This window comes from Malus domestica, chromosome 04, assembly GCF_042453785.1.
Source record: "Malus domestica chromosome 04, GDT2T_hap1".
NCBI classification, from domain to species: domain Eukaryota; kingdom Viridiplantae; phylum Streptophyta; class Magnoliopsida; order Rosales; family Rosaceae; genus Malus; species Malus domestica.
In genome coordinates this window covers 17229352-17255077 of record NC_091664.1, presented here as the reverse complement: position 1 = coordinate 17255077, position 25726 = coordinate 17229352, and the positions used below count along the sequence as shown (strand labels likewise).

The following is a 25726-nucleotide window of genomic DNA, read 5'->3' as shown; positions in this document are numbered from 1 at the left end:
GACTTTGCTGTAAAGGAAGAAACTTATCAATCTGTTAAGGACAATGTTTGTCGCAACAAAGACTGCAGTATAGGATATGGACTCTAGACTAGTAGTTGCTGGTATTGTGTTATTTACATGCAAAAAATGTTGCAACCAGACATTTCAGTTAGGTGGTTTCTAGCTTTGCATTGGCTTGCGAGGTGGTGCCCGTCGAGCTGCTTGAGTCTTCGGGCTTTGATGTAGTGGGAGGTCACACATGGTACTTCCTCATATTGTAGGTGTTCTACTATTTTTTTTATCTCTTTGTCGTTCATGGTGGCGAGGGTGTAACTACCTTTGCCGTCTACTATGCTGATCTTGTACGAACCCTTCCCAGATGGGATCCATCTTTTTGGAGCTTTCTCTGCATGTAGTGATGAAGGCTTTTCTTAGGACTAGATCTCCGGAGTGGAACTACTAGATCTTGGCCTTTTTGTTATTGCTGGAGATGAGCTATTGTTGGTAGGCTGCAATGCGAGTGATGACATTCTTGCATTCCTCATCTGCCATATCTAGATTTGTGGCCATTTTCTTTCCATTCTGCTCGATGCTTGGCAGCAGAGTGCTAGTACTTGGCACAATGACATTGGGAGGAATGATTGCTTTTGAACCAAATGCCAAAGAGAACGGAGTTTCACAGGTTGCTTATTGTTTGGTTGTGCAATACGCCCATAGACATCCTGGAAGTTCGTCTGGCCATTTTCCATTCTTCTCGAAGAGAGATTTCTTGAGGCAGTCGAGAATTGTCTTGTTATATGCTTCGGCTAGCCCATTGCCTTGGGGATACCTTGGCGTGGACATGTGCTGCTTGATGCCATATTTCTGGAAGAACTTAACCAAATCTTTGCCAACGAATTGCGCGCCATTGTTTGTGATGATGGATTGAATGATGCCAAATTAGCAAATAATGTTCCTCCATATAAAGCGCTCTATATCTGTCTGAGTTGTGGTTGTCATGGGCTCTGCTTCCACCCACTTGGTGAAGTAGTCGGTTACCACGATCATCATGCCTCTACCCCCAGTAGCGGGCAGCATTGGCCCTACCAAGTCTATTGTCCACTACATGAACGACTAATAACTCGTCTGCAGGTGTAGTTCGCTGGCAGGTAGTGCTGGTACCGGCTTGTAATGTTGGCAACGGTTGCACTTTTGTACTAATTTCTTAGTGTTTTGATGCATAGTAGGCCAGTAGTAGCTTACGTTAACAACCTTATGCGCTAAGGATCGGCTTTCAGGGTGATTTCCACAAACATCTTCGTGGATTGAACTTAAAACCTTTAGGTCGTCAAGAGGCGATAAGCAGCAAAGATGTGGGCTAATGTAGGATCTTCAGACGCGAATGTCATACCACATGTAATAACGTGCTGCCTTTGTTTGGAGCTTTCTAGACACCAATCTTTCCATGGAAAGTGTGCCACTGACCAGGTAGTCTATAATGGAATCTTGCAAGTTTGGAATTGTATTAACTTATGACACTTTGGCTGCTGGTTCCGCCTCTATGCTCTGCTTGTCTAGATATTCCACCGGAATAGATTGTTTGAGTTGATGGTCGAGGGCAAAGCCTAGGCCGGCTAGCGCGTCCATGTGGGCATTGTCTGCCCACGGAACTAGAGCGAGGGTGTAAGTCTGAAACTCCTCAAGTTATTTTCGTACCTTCTCTAGGTATTGCGCCATCTTCGAATGTTTTGTCGTATACTCCCTAGTAGTCTAGCTGGTGATTAGCTGGGCATCAGAATGAATTGCAAGCTTTTTCACTGCTAAGTCATTTGCCATTCGAATGCCTGCTAGTAAGGCTTCTTCCTCTGCTTCAATGTTGGATGCTTTGAAGCCTAGAGTGATTGCCTGCTCAAGCATTAAACCGTCTGGGGTGACAAGGACCACATTAAATCCCGAGCCCTTTTAGTTGGATGCGTCGTCGATGTGAAAATGCCAGAAGTCACCATCCGGCAAAGCAGGCGTGGCTAGGCCATGCTTGGTTGCCTCTGGGGCATCGTTAGGCTGCTCTGTTGTGTCATCTAGGCTAGGTGTGAATTCTACCATGAACTTCGCCAAGGCTTGGGCCTTTATTGCCGTGCAGGGATGGAAAACTAAATGGTATTGGCCAAGTTTCAACGCCCACTTCATTACTCGTTGAAAAGCATCTGGACCATATAAGATTGATCGTAGAGGATACTGAGTCATGATGATGACTATTTGAGCTTGAAAATATGGTTTAAGCTTTCAAGTCGCAACAACTAGCGTTAAAATTAGTTTATCGAACATCGGATATCTGGTTTCCATATTAAGAAGAGCTTTATAAGTGTAGAATACCAGCAGTTGGGCCTCCAACTCTTCTCGTATGAGAGCAGAGCTCACTGCTACTTCAGAGACTGCCAAGTAGATGTATAAGTCCTCCGCTGCTTCCGGCTTGGATAGTAAAAAAGGTGATGTGAGATACTTTTTTAGGTCTTGGAAAGCTCTTTCGCACTCATCATCTCATTTGTCCTATTGTGTCTTTTTATTGCTTTGAAAAAAAGGCTTACATCGATTGGTGGACTGCGAAAGGAAGCGGTTGAGCATGGCTGCTCGTCCAGTCTAGCTTTGGATCTCCTTCAAGGAAGTTGGAAACTTCATAATTAGGATTGCTCGGATCTGGTTGGGATGTGCTTCGATTTCTCGTTGGGTTACTAGGTACCCTAAGAATCTACATGAAGATACTCCAAATGTGCATTTGGCTAGATTGAGATCTTGTACTTTCTAAAGATGTCGAAAGTTTCCGCCAAATTTTTGATGTGGTCTGATCCTTGCTTGCCCTTCACCATGATGTCGTAGACGTAAACCTACATGGTTACTCCAATTTGCTTCTTCAACATCATGTTTACCAGTGGTTGGTAAGTGGCTCATGCGTTCTTAAGGCCAAATGGCATGACCTTGTAGCAGTAGGTTCCTCGCTCAATCACGAACGCGATTTTCTCCTTATCCGGCTCGTGCATGGATATTTGGTTGTAGCTGAAGTACGTGTCCAAGAAACTGAGCAGTTGGTTCATGGAAGTTAAATCCACTAGTGGATCGATTCGAGAAACTAGATAAAGATATTTCAAGCATGCTTTGTTGAGGTCGGTGTAGTCTACGCAAACCCTTCATTTGCCCTTCTCTTTCTTCATTACTAGCACGATGTTGGTAAGCCATGCTAAGTGTACTACCTCTTCTATAAATTTGGCTTCCAGTAACTTGTCGATTTCTGCTTCGATGATCGCCACTCGTTTGGGTCTGAAATATCTTCTCTTTTGGATTACTGGTTTGGCAGCGGGGTTGATGTGCAGTTTGTGGCAAGCTATCTTGGGGTCGATGTTAGGCATGTCGAAAGGTGACCATGCGAAGACGTCACGATTTTCCCTAAGGAAAGCCGTGAGTTCCTCATTTTCTTTTGGGCTCAGACGTGAGCCAATTCTAGCAGTCTTCTTTGGCTGCTAATGATAAAAAATGATGTGTTCGACATCCTCTTTGAGTTTTCATCCCGTCTCGTCTGTTGGCGCGTTAATTTGGACACCATCTTCTTGATCTATCTGCTGTAATTGCTATTTGGTAACTTTGTCATCCTTTTGGACCTCGGTTGCCTTTACAAGGGTAAATGTCTTCTTTTTTTACTCATTTAGTACTTGCACACTGCATCATCGAGATATGGCCTGGTCAAACTTGATTTCTCCAACTCTTCCTCCCGGCATGTGGAATCAAATTTTTTGATACTTGATGGAGGTTACGGCATCCAGGTTTATCTACCAAGGTCACCCTAGAATCCCATTGTAGGGAGACGGGTCACTTACTATTGTGAACATCTGCTTTAAGACAACTGGCGGTGTTCTCACATCAAGTGTAATGTTGCTGATGACAATCGAGGTATGTCCGTTGAATCCGGTAAGTACCTCTGCTCGGCATATGATTGTGTTTTCCAGGCCCATTTTCTGAATTACTGAGAGCTGAAGTAAGTTAACCGCACTTCCTTTGTCAACCATCATTTTGTCGACTATAACGTGGGCTAGTTGGACGGATACCACTAGTGCGTTGTTATGTGGGAAGTCAATGCCCTCGGTATCTTGCTCGGTGAAGCCAACGATAGGTTCAGGTTGGGTGTTGATTGCCTAGACCTATGAGACTAATAAAGCATGCTAGATCTTTCTCTTCTTGGAGTTGTTGGTGGCCCCAAAGTGCTCGGACTAGGCAAAGATGCCATTAATCCGAATTGTCTTAGTTGGCAGCTCTTCGTCGATGTATGTGTTCCTTCTAGGTTACGCACCTGGCTTGTCTAAGTATCTGTACGTTGCCTTCTTTCACCAGTTTCTCTAGGTATGCGCAATACTTGGTATGGTCCAACTTGGAGGTATCTCTATTTGATTGCTTCAGTAGCTTGAACCAAGGTTCGCTCTTGATGTCGCGGAAGATTTGGTGGATCAGGACAGAGAACTTAGAGTAGTTCTTGGGTATCGGGCTTCCTTTAGTCGGGGATCAATCCCTATGCTTGGCCTCATGCCTGCTTTGTTGTTGTACTACTTCCCGTCCTCCTTCTTTTGAGATACTACCGATTCTTTTTAAGGCTGCTCAGGTGCCTTGTCTACTTACAGAGCCTTGTCCCAAAGTGCATGCATCTGTGCTAGAGCGAAAACGTCTGCCAGAGTTAGATTTTCTTTCATGATCAATTCTCCAAACAACGAGTGGTCTACTGAGAGTTCTTTTTGGAAGGTTGCACTAGCTATCAAGTTGTTGCATCTAACTACCTTTACCTTCTCTGCTTTGAACCTCTTCACATAATCGTGAAACAACTCATTTGGGTTCATCTTCAAGTTGAACAAATGATCAAACTTCTTCTTGATCGAGCGATATGATGAATACTCCTTAGTGAAAACCAAAGAAAGCTCATCGAAACTCCGGATAAACTATGGCGGCAAGGTGTGGAACCAATCTTGCACCTCGCCTTGTAGAGTGGTGGCGAATATCTTGCACATGAGGGCGTCGTTGTTTCGATAGATGATCATTGCGCTTCGGTAGTGCTTTAGGTGTCTTTCTGGGTCTCCATGTCCTTTGAAGAATGTGAAATGTGGCATGCTGAATTTGCGTGGAGGCTCTGCCTGCTCAATCTCGTCCTTGAAAGGTAACCTGCTTATGTTGGAAATCACGTAATCGCTCAGCCAGAAGCCTCTCTACTTTTTCCTGAATTTGCCTTTGTTGGAGTGGCAGAGCTCTTGGTTGCTCCCGGTCGTGACCTACTAGTCTAGGCTGCTCTTCTATGGGTTCGACTCCTTTATGTCGCATATGAGGTGCATGTGGTACATTCCTAGCATATGAGCGAGTTCTTTGCAGGATGCCAGTTAAACTTGAGCCGGATTGAGTGACTGCTTCTTTATGTCTGTCATACTTCATACTCTGATGTGAGGTAGATGATGCTCCTTACGGGCTTAGCCGTGAATAAACACTTCGCCTGGAAGGTTAGTCATATTGATTATTGGAGTATAACCCTAACCATGAGTGTATGCTCATCCATGGGCCTAACCGAGAATGTACGCTCCTTTGCGCGTTAAGACAATAGTATATTTATCTCGGGGGCGCAATAGGGAGTGTACACCACCAGAACGCTTAGTTCGTAATTGGTCGAAAGGCTGCTTGCTGGGATGCTACTGGAGAGATTCTTCGTCTACCCTTGTCCTACTTGGGGACACCTCGTATGGGGCACGCTGCATCTCGATATGCTGCAAAAGCTGATTTACCAAAGTTGTCTGTTGTGTGATGGCGCTTGTCAACTCTATGACTTGTCGAGACAAGTATTGTTCGCCATTTGGGTTGGAAGAGCTTGGACGGTATGCGTCTCCTTGAGTAGTGAAAGTGTAATGGACTCCGTATGCAAGATTTGAGTTGGGAAATGTCAAATCCGCAGAGAAATGGGGTAAAACTATCCCTGGTTCAATCATCGATCCAAAAATCTAAAGTCGGGACTGTTGAACCAGTCTTGGACCAGTTTGGATTACTTGGAAGGCCATAGGTGTGGGCTAGATCTCGGATTGGGCTGCAATAATAGGTCGGGCCGCTGGCGTGGGCTGCCCCGCATGCGATGCACGTGGGCTTTGGGCCTTGGCTCGACTCAAGAACACACTAGGCTTGCACTGGCATTGGGCCAATGAGTGTTGGGTCGCTTCTCCTATCGTAGCTGCTTGGTTATGAGCCTACTTAAGTTGGGCCGTGCTAGGCTCTTTTGTGGCGTGAGCGCCTGGGCTTGCGACTATAAGGTGACGCCTTCACCGTGGGCTTGAGCTTTACCAAGGGCCGCTGTCGTGGTTGCTACCGTGGTGGCTACCATGGTGGTGCCCCATAGGGGTGGTGCCACTCCACTCGTCGTTGCGTTGAGCCTCGTGGATCGTAATGGTCCAAATCCTTGAATGTAGGAAGTTCCATTCATTATGGTTTCTAAATTTCTAGTAGTTGTACTTTTCTTTTACGTTTATTCAAAGAACTTTATAAAAAATTCTAGGAATAAGAACGTACGAAAAATCTACAAATGAACAAGAAATTAGAAACTTTTAATGCGAGAATCTTCTTCAAGTGTGTGAATTAAGACTCAATGAAAGCACCAATTTGTGGATGCAAATTTATGTCATCTTCTCCTCTGACGAAAATGCACCTGCAAAATAATAATACCTAAGATTAAGGCCAAAAGCCTTACAAGCCCACAATGAATGGGGTGGACTTTGGCAGAAAAATCTCCGATGCCAAAGTTAGAATTTGAAATAGAATGTGTTTGGGAATTTTTGGGTAGAGAATGACTTAGCATTTTAGTGGGAAAACATGGATATTTGTAGGGGAGTGACCTACCCTATTTGGAGAATAGGGGCCGGCCACATATGGTCAAATTGTGAGTGTAATTGCAAGATATTATTCAATAAGAAAATTGAGAGTTACCTTTTGAGTGAGGATTTGATGAGAAGTGATGAGTGGGTTTTGAATAAATACCATTTTGATCACCCTTGACTCTTTCTTGATTGAGCCATTATTGTCCGTTGCATGAGCGTGAAAATCCCGGTGTGCCTTGATGGTAATTTTGTCTTTTTTACCTAAAAGTATACTTACCTTCATAATTTTCTTAATTATTTTTTGCTCCATAATTTACATGACTTTATATTATTAACTCGAAACGCTACGATGACGATAAACATGTTTCATATCCTATCCTTGAATGGACATGAAAAGGTGACTCAAACATCAAAATCCTTTTGTGCTGGATTTACTTAAATTGTGTTGGTGATAATATAATTCCACTTGTAAAGGTGGGAAGGGCGGCTAATCTGGACAAGAAAAGTTGCTCTCTAATCTCAACCATCACCAACTGATCGACATTTTAAAAATTTATTCAATATTGAATAATATGAAATTCCACTAAATTTATTGTTTAAAGGTGAATAATATGAAATTCCATTAAATCTTGTCTCAAATTTAGTGGAGACCCCATAATTACTCATTTTCCCCTTCCTCTATATAATTAGCAAACTCTTTGCTAGCTAATCATACATCAACCCACAAAATTATACCTCAGTTTATGATAAATCCTCTCTTCGAGCAGTTAATAATTACCTTATAAAATATGAATGCGGTGGCACTTTTATTTGTTATGATGATGACCAGCTCTTGCTTGGCAGCACCAAGGAGGGTTATGTTGGGAGGAATGTATGGACAAGAGCAGCCGCAGCACCACCGTGTAGAAGGCGGAAAAGCCATGGAGAAGAGCATTGTTAAGTACCCGAGAAGCTGCTTGAACGGCCACAATATCGACAACCACCATAACATACCTTGGCAGTATTACAACAACCCCAGTGGAGGCGATGGTAGTGATGGAGAAAATGGGTAATATCGACCTAATACTTCATCGACGTGGGATTCAACGCACGCTAGCTAGTACAACGTCGAGTTAGTAACTTTGTAGATGTGGAACTCAACGCACGCTAGTACAACCGAGGGTGTCACGAGTCCTGCCGGAGGAGGGTAATATCTATATGTGAATACTAAATGTATGATCACTTGTTATAAGTTGAAGTGGAGTTAGTACTTTATGTAAGGTTTGATATACAACATCTAGTGTAGTCTCTAGACATGGAATTTCAGTAGTATGAATAGACTTGCGATTATGTAGGCCGAAATAAATCGGGTTTTACAGTTTTATAGTCGAATATGTGTTTGATTCTCTCCAATGTAACAAAAGTGGATAAACAAATATGAAATGTTTACTTACAAAAAATGAGAATGCAAGTGCCGGGTCTCATTCTAATTTCTTAAAAATTCTATACGGCATGATATACAACATCTAGTGTGTTAGAATCTGGTATTTTGTGTATAATTTGATGATGATTTTGTTGAGCTCAGAAGAAAAGAAGAAAACGATGATAGTGAAAATCCAAAGATCACATAGCACAAGTCATGCTCTCGGTGCTTCTCATTTCATTCATGTACTCCAGTTCAAAATAGCCGTTAGGCTAGAGAAAATATAGGGGAGCGAGCTCATCCAACCATACATTTACAAAGTCCTGTGAGACCGTTTTACACGCTTACATCTGAGCCTAAGACTAAAGAAACAATCTCAGCCCTAGATCTTTAACAAACAATTGCCACATCAAAAAGATGTTAATTAAAGCTAAATAAATTAGCTTAGACCTTAACAACTAACACTCCGTTCAAAAGTCTCAACTGATTTCTCCTCAAGCAACCGAACCTGTCCTCTGGCAATGGTTTGGTGAAGATATCAGCAAGCAACTCCTCACATTTGTAGTATTGCAAATCAATGATTCCTTCTTGAATTGCATCTCGGATAAAATGAAACTTTCTCTTGATATGCATGGACTTTTGGTGAAATACTATATTCTTTAACATAGTCATGTGGTTGCTACAACCACTATCTAGAAACCAAATCCCATGATTCACTTGCAGCTTTATGACAAACATAGAAAATCATGGCAGTGTCCTGAACTTGATTTGCATAGTTGACTACCGGAGTCTTCTTTGGTTGGTGACAATCCCTCATCATACGTCCAAACTTGTTGCAGTTATGAAACTTGATTTTCTCTTTGAACCAACATTCTCCATAATGAGCTTTATCACATAACTTGCATTTCTGTTTGCCCATATTTGTGCTCTCACCTTGCCTCTCAGCTTGCAGCGGTTTGTTTTCCCAATTCTTAGGCTTAGATTTCCAATTGTTCTTAGCTTTTGCTAGAACCTCCCTGTGCTTAAGATTTATTCTAAGCACCAGAATTTACACTCATGCTGGCAAATGCTCTCTCAGCACCCAAAGAATCTTCCACATGTCTATTTAACCTCTGCTCATAACTCTTAAGAGATCCTACAACTTCTTGCACTGTAATAGTATTCAAATCTGAGGTTTTCTCAATCACAACACTAATTGGATCATATACTTTGGATAAACTGATTAGTACTTTTTGCACTTGTCCCTGATGAGACAAAATATCACCATACGATTTCACTTGATTTAATTAAGAATTTGTTTTCCACCCTCATATATTCAAATTCATGGCGTAAGTTTTGGAGTTTGACAGACCTTGCTTGTCCATCACCTCTAAATTCCTCCTGAAGCAAATCCTAGGCTCCCTTGGATGTTTCCTGATGTACCATGCGAGGGATGATCTCCTTCGACACAACACTTTAAATGATGCTGAGAGCTTTGGCGTCCTTCATGAGTTGCTCTTCCAGAAAGGAATCCGGTTCTTCATCGAGTCCATCATCATCACTGAATGAAGAGTCATCCTCCTTCGCAGCTTTAGCCTGCACCTTCTTCTATGATTCTGAAATGCCTTTGTCAACAAGCTTCGATATCCCATACGATTTGAAGATTGTGGTCATCCTGACTTTCTACAATTCGAACTCAGAGCCATCAAATATGGGAGCTCGCAGCTCACCACCTCTAGATCCAACCATTTCAAACTGAATCACTTCAAATCCGAGAGTTTTCTCGTTGGATTTCTCTCAATTTTTCACAAAAATCGACGCCCATCGCAGACTCAAACTAAGCTCTCAATACCATGTTAGAATCTGATATTTTGTATATAATTTGATGATGATTTTGATGAGCTCAGAAGAAAAGAAGAAAACGATGGTAGTGAAAATCCAAAGATCAAAGGGCACAAGTCATGCTCTGGGTGCTTCTCATTTCATTCATTCACTCCAGTACAAAATAGCCGTCAAGCTAGAGAGAATATAGGAGAGCCTACGAGCTCATCCAACCATACAATTCAAAATTCCTATGAGACCTTGCCACATGCTCACATCTGAGCCTAAGACTAAAGAAACAATCTCAGCCCTTGATATTTAACTAACAATTGCCACATGAACAAGATGTTAATTAAAGCCAAATAAATCAGTTTAGACCTTAACAACTAACATAATGTAGACTCTATACATGGTGTTTCGGTAGAAATATGTGTTCAATTCCGAATTTCATGCAGACGATCTTTTTATTTTGTTTTTGTTCCAAAATTTAGAGCAGAAAAACCTAACACCTGATCAAACCCGCAAAATGCAGACATTAATAATTTTCTAGCACAAGCAGCATGGATCGAAGTTTTCAAATTATCCGAAGCAAATGTCTACAAAAGTAAACGGGAGTGTGAAAACGTCAAATACAAAGCTCTTGCTTACAATAGAAAATTTTGCTCAACTGTTGCAGAGAGCCTGACTAGTGAATACTGATTTACTGCACCAGTGATATTGAACTTCAAAATCGGTTCTTCTTCCGTCGTACATACCTTCTGATGTGGTCAGATGAAGCACTTTACTGGCAATTGGAAGTATGGGAGGAGCAAAAAATTTTCCGCGCTGCCTGGGATACGGATGGACAGTGGCCAGCTCACAAACACGGACTTGGATTGTCTGCCCTCCCATTTCGGTGCCCTACCCGTGCCCTCCTGTTTTGTGTGGTCACGGTTAAGCCACGTCAATATTTTATATTATTTTTTTATAAAAATAATAAAACAAAAAGAAATAGTAATATAAAATATTGACGTGGCTTAACCGTGACCACAAAAATAAAAAGGTATGGGGAGGGCACCAAAATTGGAGGGCAGACAATCCAAGTCCCACAAACACGGGGCACCAACGACTTTGGTAAAGCACTCATCTCCTTTTGTTCAACCTGTTGTAGCCAAACGACACCTAGACAAGTTTAGGTTACATGACACTTTCTGTATCCTAATATGTAAAAGTACAAACAGATAAAAGTCTAGCCTCGTTCTTCAGTTCCTTTCCACAGCTCCTTAAAATATTTCTCCATTTGTCCTGCAGCGTGCACAAGTAGTGAAGTTAGAAGTTAAAATGCAAAGGCAACTGTTCAACTGAAATTCAACTCCTATCCTGTAGAACACAAAATGGAGAAAGCTAGTAGAAATCTGGACTGTAAATTGCGCATGACGCCTTCACGGAGCCTACCCCAATTTAGGGGGGCCTGCGCTTTGGGTAACTGGTCCTCTCCATTTTCTGTGCAAATGGAGAGCATATTATTCCCATTATTGGAAAGCTGTGATGTACCCTGAGATCTAGTGGTGTGCAATAAGGAGAAGATGCAAATAGGAGCCTTTTTATATCTGTCCATTGCCCAACTCCGTATTGAGAAATACTATCAACCAATGTCGTCACCTCAGAGGCAGTCCACATCCTTTGATGCTTCCTTCAATCGTGCTTTGTCGATCTTTTTCTTGACACATAGTCATCTTCAGATTCAGATGTCAAAAGTTGCTCATTGGACTCATATGACTCGTCAGATTCATCGCACTCAAGCATCTGTGCAGAATAACAAAGACAACTGAACTTCTGAAACTGTGGCGTTACATGACCTAAAAGAAAATTTCACAACACTATTGATAATCTTAGTTGTTCAAAGAAAAAACACAAATTCATTCTGATTTCTATATTTTTTTCTTTCTTTCCAGTCAATAAACATCACAACTGCCCGGAAGCACGCCAGCAAAACACAAAGTTAAGAAATGAGAGACATAATGTCAGGATAGATTTACAACTCCTGATACATTTAGAGTGCTAGTTTTCTTTGGCTAGGCATAATGCAGGATAGCAGTAGCCATGGATTCAATAGATTTTAAAGCTAAAGCAACACGCTCACATCAAATTCAACGCTATTTAGCAGGCACAAAGGAATAGTAGACCAACAGTCCAGTTCTACATGAAAATGTATAGCAATCTGCAGACGGTCATAGTTAAATTTCACTGTTTCTGAAATTACTGATAACTGTTAAGACAAATTAAAGCAAACATGGAAAGAGAAACAACCATACAACTAGACTAGAAAGACATAGGACAAAGAAGTTGGGAGAAATTTTCTTCTAAAAATTTCAAATTTAATGTAATAATACTAATAAGGAAAAATTAGTATCCAGTCCCTAGTTCTTACTGTTCATTGACTAAGACCTTATTAGTTCTCAAATTTTGATTCAAGTCCCTATCATTAATGTGATAATGAATTTACATGTTTATTATATAATTTTTAATATAAAAATTAGTAATTAATTTAGGGTTTAATACTCACACCTCTATTAAACTTCTAATTAATTTTCAATTCAAACATTTCCAAAATAATAATAAATTAAATTAAATTAAGTTTGTACCTATTAGTTTTTTTTTTTATATATAAAAAGATTCTCAATTTTTTAATGTTAAATGTACCCATTCATATAATTTTTCAATTTTTTAAATCTTAAATGTACCCATTCTCAAATATATCAATTTGTTATATGTAAAATGTACCCATTTTTTAATATAAAATCCATTCAAATTTTTTAATCCATGTTTAAACTTATATGGGTACATTCTTTTTCGTTGATTTGAGAATGTATCCATGTTTTGGTACAATACATTTTTTTGTTAATTTTGGTTACCCATACATATATGTATACACACACACAATATAATAGAGAGTATAATTTATATTTTATTATTTTTAATCCCATAAATTATGGGTTTTATTTAAAATCTCATTAATATAAACAATTACAAATTTCAATTTTTAATTTTTAATTTAAAAATATAGTAACTTACATTATTATATTAATGTCAGGGACCTCAATCAAAAACTAAAAACTAACAAAGTTTCAATCAAAGAATATTGATAGCTAGAGACCGCATCCAAAATGTCCCTACTAATAAATATGTGCAGCGTTGAACATTTTCCTACCGAAATTGATGCATACTTCTTTCGACGTGCTCTTTGCTTCCTGAATTCAGCCAGTGTCTGGTTTTCAGAAATTAAATCATCCCCGGTTACTAATGCCAATGTCCTAGGCCTCAGATGATGATGTTTATTTTGTGATCTGACCTTCGAGCGTCGACTCTCTACAGCAGTAACAGCAGAACAATCTTCCCTCCCCTTGGAATCTTTTGACATCTTGTCCGAAAATTCCTCAATGTATCTTCGAGTAGGCTTAAGTGGTCTTTTCTCCTTAAGAAAAGCAGCAGACACCATTCCACTTACTGAAGGTTTTTCATCAATATCTAACTCATCAAGATTTTGTAAAATGATTGAAGCAGGATAGGCGACCGGTGTTCGACGTCTTTTTTTCTGCCTGAAGTTTCCATGGAACCCATGAGTTACTGCCTTGTCAATAGAATTATTCTTGCATTCAAATTCTTGAATAGTCACAGTTGACGATTCAGATATCCCAACAGTACTGTTACTACTACCACTTAATCCTGGAGACTGACTTGCAGAACTTGAGTTTGTTTTACGTGATCCTTCACAAGAACCAAAACCCGGTTCAGAAGCTTGTCCCATGAATCCAATATCTGCACTCGGGAAAGAAATAAAGCATTAGAAAACAAAAGCAAAGAGAAAGCAGACCATAAATGTTATTATGATGAGACAATTTACAAAAAATTTCACCTAGAAGATAATCATCGCAAGGGCTGGCAAGACCATTTATTGCATGTATATAGTCCACTTCATCAACTTCATCCAGCAATCCGTCAAGACCCTACTAAATCACTATCCCATCAAAACAGCAATCACATACGCGAATATTCAGCATCTAAATAGACCCAGCATCCCCTTCAAGTGTTACATCAAGTGTTATAGAGAAATGATGCGACATAATACTTGAAGGGGTGCTAATTTCACGAAGAGATCTGATATCTGTTTATCCACGAAGTTAGATACGTACTCCAAGTTCTAATTCATTGTGTCTTCCCTGAGGATGAGCAGAAAGCAACCCACCTTAAGAAGACCAAATAATATACAGCATTAGATTGAGAACAGACGCAATGCCAAAAATTTATTTAGAAAAATGAAACCAAAATACATTGTATAGTCCGAACTCAAAGCCAATTACCCGACATCAATTTCGATTAAAATCATTTGATGTCTATTTTATCATCAAAGAAACAAAATAGCATGTCATATTAGCATGTCATATTATGCATGTCATATTATGCTTCTAAAATTGATCCTGCAGTTCTAAGCATTCATCAGTTTGATTGCCTCGAAAAACAACCAAGATAGACAAAATATGCAGATTCCGTTAAACAGCGGAGTACACTAATACAACAACAGAAATTATCTTCAAAGCTATTCTAAACAACCACACATCGAATATCGTTACTAAGTTCAGTCTCCTTAACATTCGAGTTAAGTTCGAACCACCATTCGAGAATATATGAAATTGTTCGCTGTCACTCGACGGGGTGTATTAAATTGGTATTTTGAGAGATTTTAATTCTTTTTACATATCTAAGGTTAAGCTTTGAAAGGAATAAGTGGTTGTAACTTTGAAAAAGATGAAGCATAGAAAAGTAGTGGGCCCAGATGATATACCGTTGGAAGTATGGAAAGTCTTGGGAGAGATGGGTATAGCATGGCTCACAGATGTTTTCAATAGGATTTGAAATCAAAGAAGATGCCAAATGAGTGGCGAAAGAGCACTTTGGTGCCTATCTATACGAATAAGGGCGACGTACAAAATTGCATGAACTATAAGGGTATTAAGTTAATCAGTCATACAATGAAGGTCTGGGAGAGAGTAATTGAGCATAGACTGAGGCAAGAGACATGGGTGTCGGACAACCAATTTAGGTTCATGTCAGGGCGCTCAATCATGGAGGCAATCTATCTCTTACGAACATTGATGGAGAGATATAGAGATATGAAAAAGGATTCGCACATGGTCTTTATAGATTTGGAAAAAGCGTATGATAGGATCCCAAGAGACATTCTTTGGAGGATTTTAGAGAAGAAAGGAGTACGTGTAGCATATATCCAAGTTATAAAGGATATGTACGACAGAGCAAGGACTGTTGTACGAACTCATGAAGGACAAACCGAAAGCTTCCCCATAACTGTAAGGTTACATCAAGGCTCATCTTTAAGTCCTTACCTTTTTGCATTGGTAATGGATGAGTTAATGGGACATATTCAAGACGATAGTCCTTGATATATGTTTTTCGCAGACGATATAGTGTTGATAGATGAAACTCAAGAATGAGTAAATGTGAAGCTTAACCTTTGGAGAGAAGTGTTAGAATCTAAAGATTTTCACCTAAGTCGGTCAAAGACAAAGTATATGGAGTGAAAGTTCAATGCAAATGAAGGCTCAAATGTTGTGTGACCGTCGTACACCACTGAAGCTCAAGAAAAAAAATTATAGGATGACAATAAGGCCAACAATACTTTATGGCACGGAATGTTGGGCGGTGAAGCATCAACACGTACATAAAATGGGTGTAGCGGAGATGAGAATGTTTTGTTAGATGTGTGGGCACACAAAAAATAATAAGATTAGGAATAAGGATATCCGAGGTAAAGTAGGAGTAGCCAAAATTGAAAGAAATATGAGAGAAAATTTGGACATGTGAAACGAAAGCCTATTGACACTCCAGTTAGAAGATGCGATTACAGGACAGAGGTTCAGGACCGAAGAGGTAGAGGAAAACCTAAAAGAACTTTGGAAGAGACTCTAAGAAAAGATTTAGAGTACTTGGATCTAACAGATGACGTGACACAGAACCGAGTGCAATGACGTTCTAGGATTTATATAGCCGATCCCATTTAGTGGGAAAATGCTTTGTTGTTGTTGTTGTTACATATCTAGGGTATTTGTAGAAGTGCATGAATTGTGAAACTGATCGTGCAGAAGTGCACATAAATAAATTATTATAGATGATGTTAGTTTGTAGTTTTGGCTTGGCTAAGTAACAAGTCTATTGGGGGCATGGCTAGAATTTATAAATTTTGGTTTGATTGTTTTGAGGTTTAGCTTGTTGGGGTTTGAACTTTTGTCTCCTCCTTAAATGATACAAAAAAAACATTATGTCCTTAATTCATATACTATGCACACAATTAATTGTAGGTGACAAATAAATAATTGGTGATATTATGGGCATCCAAAAACTATAAAATGTGTGAAGTAAAACTTTATTAAAAAATTTGCTTAGGGAGAGTTTAGTCACTAAGTTTTTTTTTAACAAACAATATTATTTACAGGTGGTCTTAGCAAAACAACAGACTAGTAATAATGTGGTTGAAATTCACTTTTGATGAGAATGAAACTTAAAATCGCTCATTCAAAATGAAGAGAAATACCATTAGATTGTTGTACTAACCACTTGTTAGAACCTAGTCACTGAGTTTTAGTTAGGAAAAAAATAGTTATGTAGAGTTTTAGTTACAAAAAATTAAATTTCAGGAAGTAAAATCATATTTTCATAAAATTTTACTACTCAGTGCTTGTTTTCTCAGCAGCAAAAGAGAAAGTAAAAAGTGGAATGCAAACAATACCTCATCAATGAGCATGGAAACCCTAGCCAGCTGAAAGCTTGCCGATCTGTGATCTCACCGACAATACAAAAAATGAAGATCTAGTAGAACTCGGAGGTAGCCAAGCGGGGACACCGAGATCTGACCATAGAGAAATTCGTGGGAATGTTCGAAACCAAAAGGCCTCATAAGTGCCAAAAAGCGACACGAAGAGATGGAGGAGGAGGAGATGGTAGGAAATAATGAATAGAATAGTGACAATGACATAGATAGTAGTGAGTGTGAACTAGGGGCAGTTAGGGTATTTTAAATTTGGATTCTTCTTCTCTGTTGTTTGTACTGCATGTTTTAGTGGTACTAGTTAGGGGTGGGCAAACGGGTATAGGAACCACGGGTCGGGACGAGTAATGGCGGTTCGGGACGGGTACGGGCCGGTTCTTAATTTTGTAAAAATAGATCGGGGCGGGTCGGGCTAGGTAATTGAAGTATTCAATTCAGGTCGGTTCCAAAAGTGTAGGAACCGCGGGTACTCGGACCGGCCCGTGTGTGATACAATGGACGGACGAGATTTAAGATACATCTCTCCATCCAATCTCAACCGTCAGTTTCAACCTAGCTAATTCCACCTCTCGAGTTCAAGAAGCACCCTCTCAGACTTCAGTCTCTCAGATTCTCAGACTCTCCCTCGACTCCCTCTCCCTTTCCCTTCCTTCCCTAGACTTCAACTCTCATACTCTCTCAGTCTCACTCACACACTTACTCTCACAGTGCTCACCGTCGTCGGGACCAACACAACAGCACCATCAACTCCGCTGTCGCGACCACCATCACTCACCCCATCACCACCATCAAGCTCCAACTCTCAGACTCTCACAGTGCTATCGCGGCCAACACAACGGCACCATCTCCGCCGTCGCGACCACCATCATCACCCCATCACCACCGCCGTCGCGACCACCTACTGCTACTAAAATTTAGGTAATTTTGAATTAGGTTTTATTATTAATGTGAATTTCTGGTGTAGGGATTTTAGGGATTTTAGGGATTTGCCGAAGCAAGAAGAGGTTGCTGTGGAACGGGAATCGTAGATAGAGACAACGTCACTGCTGTGCAATACAAACTCAGTCGGAGCTTGTTCCAACATGACTCAATACGTGTTTTGGGATAGCGTCCATCAATCTCAAGCCGCTAACTAACCATTGGATAAGAGGATTATACAGATCTTTATGTATCTCAAAAAATGTTTAAAGACTTCTACTACTTGCTTTTAAATACTGCTATGTTCTGATTGATTTAGCTAAACAGTTTTAACAGAAGAGATTTTATACAAAACCAACTAGATTTAGCTAAACATTTAGCAAATCTTTTGCAGTGTTTTGCAAATTTACCAAAAGACAGCACCAAAATGCTTTGGTTAGGCGTAGCTACTTATGGGTAGTTAGTTTGGTTTTGGCAGTGTTCATCATACGGTTTTTTATTTACCATTCTTCTGTTCTTTTATGTATGAAGATGATTTGTATAACACAAGGATCGTATTTAAGAAGTTAAATTATGTTTTCCCTTTTGTCTTAACTGATTTTGTTTTCCCTTTTTTTCCTTGTAGGCACTCCATGGACTAAGGAGGAACATACTAACTACATAGCTTGGTAAAGGTGATTGGCTAACAATATAGGTGCCAGCATTGGTCTTCTTTAAATTGAAAATAAGTGATTTAGTTTAGACTTACATTTACCATGGGGAAAAACACAAGAAATGTTATCTCTCTTTTCTTTTTTTCTTCCATGAAATAGATTGGTATTTGGCTGTCGTGTCTGTAGACTCTGTATTGCTGTTTTCAGATTGCATTTCTGAGTCTTTAGCTATTTGCATTTTTCTAAGGCTCTTGGTGGTTTTAACAAAGCTACCGAGTTATATTTGTTATTCATGGTTTTGGTTAATTCCATGTCACTGGTCCTCTCGTATATTGTCTTTAAAATTTGTATATGTCATAGTGTGGGAAGTTAAGAGTTCCAGTCACCTTTTTAAATCCCTGTTAGTACAAAAAATAAACTTTGAAGTAAACAACTATCTATTCAACTTCACTAATCTAAATAGTTCAATCATTGTAACACTTTATTGGATGTGCTCCTAGATTTCGTCATCAGCATTCATCCATTTTTAGATTTATAGGATGCACTAGCTTACCTAAGTCATTGCACTTCAGGTTATGTTAATGATGTGTTATTCACAAATTTGAATCCTTACGGAAACCTGTCAGATAATTTGACATTTTTTCCCTGTTTCTAATAAAATATGTTTATGTTATGCAGGACACAAATCTGTGCAATTTAAAAACTGCAATCGGTGCAGTTTTTTCAAACTACAATCTGTGCAATATGTGCAATCTGTGCAGCAAACATTTTTAAACAGTAAAAATAAAAAAATAAAAGGACCCATGTACCCGGACCGAACCGGCCCGTTTCAACCGGGCCGGGTAAGGTCCGGTTCCTATTTTCAGAATTGTAATGCCCGGCCCAGCCCGCCCCGTCTCCTTTAATTTAGGGTCCGATCCTGTCCCTTCAAAAATGGGTTCGTGCCCAGCCCTAGTACTAGTACCAAGAAAGTAAGAGAAAGGTGGCTGCGGCCAACGAGGACCCGTTGCCGACATTTAAACAGGGTTGTTGGCGATTGTGGTCATCCACGTTATGACTCGTTTGACGACGTTATGGAAGCATGTGAAAGCCGACCATATATTTTATTTATATTACGATAATATTATGAAGATTAAATTTGTAGATAAAATTTATAAATTAAATGATGTATCATTAATAAGAATGAACACATTTATCAAAACTTAAGTAATAATTCAATCATCAATTTCCATATTATTTAGTTTACAAAATCTTACCTATAAATTTAATTTAGCTCTCATTACTCTTTATATATTTATTTTTAAACAGTTTACCATGATATCTTCGTGCTAATTAATATGCTCCAAGTATCAAATTATTGATTAGAAAAAATTTAAAGACCATTTAAATATAACACAACTCAATGTCAAATTTGCTTAATTTGTATTTATTATGATATGTTTGCTTAAACTTTGAGAAGATTACACACACACACACACACACACACTTAGTTCTTAATATAAATTCTAACTTGAGAGCCTTATAACTTTAATTTTATATGTGCTAGTAAACACATAGAATCTCAGGGTAAAAAAAGTGTATTAACGCATAAGGAATCAGAGTTAAAAAAAAGCATAGGAAGTCGGGAATAAAAGAAACATGTAGGAAGTCAGGAGTAAAAAAACACATATTAAACACATAGGACGTCAGAGTAAAATAAATGCATAGGAAGAAGTCAAGGTCAAAATTATCTTTTACCCTTATTAAATGCATGGACATTTAAAAGTCAAAAAGGAAGTCAAAGAGTTAGAACTCAGAGCTACCTTTTACCTTTATTAAGGGCTAGTTTGATATTACTGTACTGTTTGGATCCAAAATAATACTTTGGGCCGAGTCTATGATTGTCCTTGGTCCAGTAAAAAGTATCAGGAATATCCCCACTTTGGGTTCGACCTAGTGGAGTTCGATCGAATCCTATCAGAAGATGGTTTCGCTTAGATAAGGGTGAAGTGGCTGAATCCTAGTACCATAAGGATTCTTCAGAAGCTAAAGATGCTTCGAATCAGAAAAGATGTCAAAGGTCAAGGGTTGAATTTGAGTGATTAAGAAGCTTGGTTCAGAATCCTATAGGAGTTAGGATTGGTCGAGACCTAATCAGATTAAGTTGAGGAATTCTAGTCCAAGTGAAATTCCAACTTGTTCATCGAGGAAATTGCTACTATAAATAAAAAAGGGAGTGCATTATTCAAAGTACCTTCAAATTAACACACCACTACCCTGCACAAAAACAACCTCTCAAACACCTTGAGATTTTTATTTTCTTTTTTCCTACCCCCAACACATCTTTAATTTGGATAAATAGCACTGTGAAGGCAACTAGTAACATCTTCAGTTTAGCCTCTGAGGTCTTGTAGTTTGAGACATATGCACGAGTCTCAGTCAATCTCAAGCTGTGGTCAGCATTCATCACTTTCTTCCTTGCTTCTTCTTGTTGGATAGTTGCACAAACATTGTTGAATGTCGGAAGCTCTTGACTCATCAAGATGTGACTCCTTAGATCCTCATACTCGGAGTTCAAACTCCCCAACAGCTGGTAGATTTTGTCTTCCTCGGCTGGTTTTAGGAGAATGGTAGGATTTGTGGTATGTGGAAGGTATACATCTGATGTGAAAAATTACTTGACACACAAATTAAACCCTCTTTTTGACAATTGTAGTATAGATGTAAGTAGGGTATCGTTCTAGGCCGGGGATTAGGAGGGATTGCTAATCTATTCTAAATTAATTTAAAAATATTAAATAAGACTCAAGGACACAAAATTAGGCTAAAAACTCTAATAACTCGAAACACACTTAAAATGACTCAAAATAATGAAAACAATTAAATTAAACACTAGGAACTGAAATGGACGGAAATTAAATTAAAAGACTAACAATAAAGAAAACTAACTAAATAATATAATTTAATAATGGATGGGTGTTTGGTTTTGATGAAAAGTAAATTAAACTTAATTAAATTACAGAATTGATAAAAACATAAAATTAAGGTAAAATGATAAATGACGGACTAGCTAGAGGGTTCTTCTCCACACATGACACATATGCAACCTAAATTGATTTTCAGTTGTTCTTTCAATAAATTGTGAATCTCAATACTCCAGATTAACCGTGAATAGCACTTTTTTAATCTTCAAGTTTTCCTTAAGTTATTGAATTGGACGGAAAAACGCATACAACAATTCAAAACATTCTTCAAAAGTCCCCTACGTGAAAAGCACAATAGAGATACAATCAAAGATCATTAAACTTTGTGAAAACTATAAGCATTGACGAGGCATTCGTAACTATGAAAAGCATGATACTCTTGCCAAGAATTTACTTAACGTGATTGTGACTAGCAACCTTTACTACTTGTGAAAATAAGTTCATAACGATTAGGTGAAATTCACTTATATTCTAGCATCAAATTCATGCATGTAAATTAAGCGTGCACTCTCAACCAACATACACAAATCAGTTTTTATACGAACGGATAAGTAAATTGAAATCACAACTTATGAAATCACAACCGAAGGTAATCAATTCATATTACAAATATATTCATGGTTTCGAATTAACCTCTAGCCAAAATAAAATTAATTACACATTATTAAAACAAAAATAAAATAGGAGTTTGGAAAGATTAAACCGAAAGAAAGGATATGCTGCTTGGACTCTGAACTGCATTTTCATGCTGACCTCCTATCCTCCTCGCCACTGACTTCCCTTCCTCAAACTGCCCAATGGCAGCACTCTCCTCTCAGTCCTCTTCCTGCGTCTCTGCGAGCTGCCCAAAGGGCAGCTCCCTTCTCTCGCTCCAAGACCCCCCGTCTAACCTTTCTCCCCCACGTATATATTCTCACACTTTTCTCTCCACTTCTTCTATTTAATTTCTCAGTGCTTTCCACTTTCTTCTCCTACAAACACAATAAATTAAAAGTATCATAAATACTTAAAGCTTTAACTAAATTAGACAAGACAAGAAAAGAAATATAAAAGGATGAAATATATAGTTTAAATATTGGTTTATCATTTAGCGTCACAATGGGTTGGCAATATTGTAATTTAAATTTGCTTTTGACGAATTTATTACATAAAATTTCACTTGTTCTATTTTTATTTTCTTTGCATAACAAATCCTATAAACACAAAAATAACGTAAATAGCTCAAAAATATAAGGAACTAACTAAGAAAAGACGAGTGAATTTGAAGTAAAAATATATATAAATATGATCCGATCAACATCCAACTCATTCCACATGGCCTTGAGGCTTCCAAGATGTTGAACAAATGCTTTCCCTTCTTGCTGGGCACTGACAATGTCCTTCTTAAGTTGAAAAACACGTGCATAGTTGTTTTGATTTCCATACATATCCTGCAAGGTTTTCCAAAGCTCACATGAAGAATTGTAGTAGTTAAAAATCTCAGCAACATGTTTCTCCATGGTGTTGAGCAGCAAAGACATGACAAGTTGATCCTTGTAAAGGCATGCACCTTATGTAAAAGACGAGCTGACTGGAGCTTCCACACTTCCATTTACAAACCTAATTTCCTTTTGCCTCTGAGAGCTAGTGACACAGCTCGAGACAAAGGAAGATAATTAAACTCATTCAAGAGAACTGAGCACAAGCGTTGATTGGTGTTAACCTCGATGTCTGAGAAATTTGAAGGAGATGTATGCTAGATGTCACCCCCAATATTTACTGAATCTTCTTCAGCCATGGCTTAAGGTTGAAGGAAAGATGCAGCAGAAAGAATGGCCAGAGGCAGGTTACAAAACCTGCTTAGATTCCATTAGGTGCACACACTCTTATTCCAACAAACAATGCAAAGGACAAAAGAAACAAAAAAATCTCCCCCTTCAGTAATGCAAAAAAAAAAAAAAAAAAATTGACAAGGTAGACTATTTGACTGAAAGTTCAAATTTTTTTAACCCATTTGACTATTTTTGAAATCTTTACTTTCTAGAGTTTGTTTCATGTTTATGAGTGTTAATGAAAAGGTTTTTGCAGGCATGATGATGACACATAATGTGTAATGTACTTTGTTGGTGTAGAATTTTTCAGGTCAACGGGCCGAGGGCCCACTCCAACAACACTGATATTGTCCTCACTTAACCACCTCCACAATCCTCGGGTGTGAGATTTTATCACAAAAGGCCTCAATTTTAATTAGAGTGGGGTAATTCTATTTAAAGTACTCTTTCTCATTCCCTCTGTCCGATGTGGGACAATTGGTTGCAACACTCCCCTGCACATCGGCAACCACGTGGAGACATGTCGGGGCTCAACCATCGCGCGGGGCCAAATGAGGACCCACCCAATCACGTGGCATCTTTGGCCTACGTGGAGCCATGTCAGGATTCACCCATCGTGCGGGGCCAAACGGGTACCCACCCAAGCACGTGGCAATACAGGCCCATCCCTTAGCTCTACTACCATGTATAATTTTTCAGGTCGACAGGCCAAGGGCCCACTCCAACAACACCGATACTGTCCCCACTTAACCACCTACACAATACTCAGGTGTGGGGTTTTATCACAAAAGGCCTCGGTGTTAATTAGAGTGGGGTAATTCTATTTAAAGTACTCTTTCTCCTTCCCTCTGTCCAATGTTTGGTTTCAACAATTGGTCAGATGAGAAAGGTTTCATTTGATGCCAACATCCCCTGATGATAACAAACTGGAACCTGGCATGTCTACGGAAATGGAGCACAAGCGAGCACGTGATGGTAGTGATGAGGACCCCGATGTGCTTCCTACTTTTGGTTGATGAGTTTTCATGCATTTCAGTTTTCACTGTTACTATTTAACCATCAAATTTTAGAGACAATGTAGTCCAGGATCAATTTGTGGTAACCACTTAATGAATTTTATATTGAGTTCTTACAATGGAAAAGTTCTTTGTAATTCCTCCATAGAATGTGCTATGTTGACATATGTTGCATATGGGAATCTGGCCTGGGTATTTAGTGTATTCAAAATTATTAGCTTCCTTAAAACTCTGTATGTCATGCGTAGCGTGCCGTTATGTTAAAAAAACCTTTTACACCCACAAGGCGTGTGCAGAAAGACTAGTATAATAAAGGAGAAAAGAAAAAAAAAGGAAAAAAATTGAACATGGGATTCAAACCTCCACGTTTCCTCGCACGCATAGCATTGCTTTTTCCCCTAACTTCCCACTCCCACATCAATATTTCCTCTACGTCTCTGGCTTTGCAAACAGAAAACTTTTTTAGTGACACATGGTGTATCACCCCGTATTCCGGTCACATTGAAAAGTCTCTCTTGCAAACAGAGCGGAACGGTTATATAAGCGGTCAGCAAAAAAAAGGGTACAAAAGCCCAATGACGTGGCTTCATAAACTCAACTATAAGCTTTCAAGAGAAGAGCAAATGAATTTTCAATACAAAAATGGAGTAGTGGTTTTGGATTTTTATTTTTTATTTTGGGTTTACTTCTGAATTCATAAGTTAATAATTCCTTTTGATTTTTGTTTTGGTTCTCCCAATCGCTCCTACAGTGGGTAATTATCCTTTTTTATTTTCCAAATTCATCCCTTTTTATCTTGCAGATTCATGATGAAAGAACACGTTCATTCATTCGGTCAACGCTTTAGGGTTTTATGGTGTCAAAATCGCATCTTATTTGTTTTGGATTTTTTCTTTTGCTTCAAAATTGACTGAATCAATCTTAAGGGGTCGTATATTGTACAAAGGAGTGTTATGTAGCGTTCCATATTCCTATGAATAGCAATACCATTGTAGTTGTTTCTTGGCACCATGAAGATGTAGTTGACCCACCAAATCGAAGCTAAAGCAATGGACGAGATATTGTCACACCAAATCGTTGGACAGACAAGATGTAACTGTAAATCACGAAAAAGTGACCGTAGCCATGACAGTTCCGCCGCGGTGTAAGCCAGCTGCCTGTACTCAGCTTCGGAACTCGAGCGAGACACCGTTTTTTGTTTCTTAGAACTCCAGGACACAAGATTGGAGCCTAAGTAAATGCAGAAACCTCCAGTGGAATGCCGAGTATCAGGATTTCCAGCATAATCAGCATCGGAAAACGCCGTGAGATGTGTAGTACCAGGTTTGTACAGAAGACCATGATTGTACGTGGCCTTAACATAACGAATGATCCTCTTGACGGCCGTCCAATGTGTAGTCTTTGGAGAGTGCATGAACTGACAAACCTGGTTCACAGCATACGAAAGATCGGGTCTGGTGATGGTAAGATATTGAAGTGCGCCAACAACACTTCGATATACGTCTGG

At 39.1% G+C, this 25726-nt stretch overlaps 1 protein-coding gene and 1 long non-coding RNA gene across 4 annotated transcripts; one reads left to right on the top strand and one right to left on the bottom strand.

Moving 5' to 3' along the window:
- Positions 1-11144: 11144 nt before the first annotated feature.
- LOC114824496 (uncharacterized) lies at positions 11145-13832 on the bottom strand. 2 transcript variants are annotated; one of them, XR_011580059.1, is made up of 3 exons: positions 13229-13832; positions 11572-11823; positions 11145-11322 (listed from the first exon to the last, which is right to left on the bottom strand). XR_011580059.1 is itself a non-coding variant. In XM_070820544.1 (3 exons), exons 1-2 carry the CDS (start codon positions 13823-13825, stop codon positions 11713-11715), a joined length of 708 nt encoding a protein of 235 aa, XP_070676645.1. In that variant the 5' UTR covers positions 13826-13832; the 3' UTR covers positions 11145-11322; positions 11680-11712. The 2 variants fall into 2 exon arrangements, 1 of the variants encoding a protein (XP_070676645.1); XM_070820544.1 differs by having other exon boundaries at positions 11680-11823.
- Positions 13833-17344: 3512 nt separating this feature from the next.
- LOC114824562 (uncharacterized) lies at positions 17345-19665 on the top strand. Of its 2 annotated transcripts, none has more exons than XR_011579793.1 (3): positions 17345-18232; positions 18402-18450; positions 19108-19665. It is a non-coding gene; the product is annotated as an uncharacterized lncRNA (long non-coding RNA). The 2 variants fall into 2 exon arrangements; XR_003772847.2 differs by having other exon boundaries at positions 17358-17776.
- The last annotated feature ends 6061 nt before the right edge of the window (positions 19666-25726 follow it).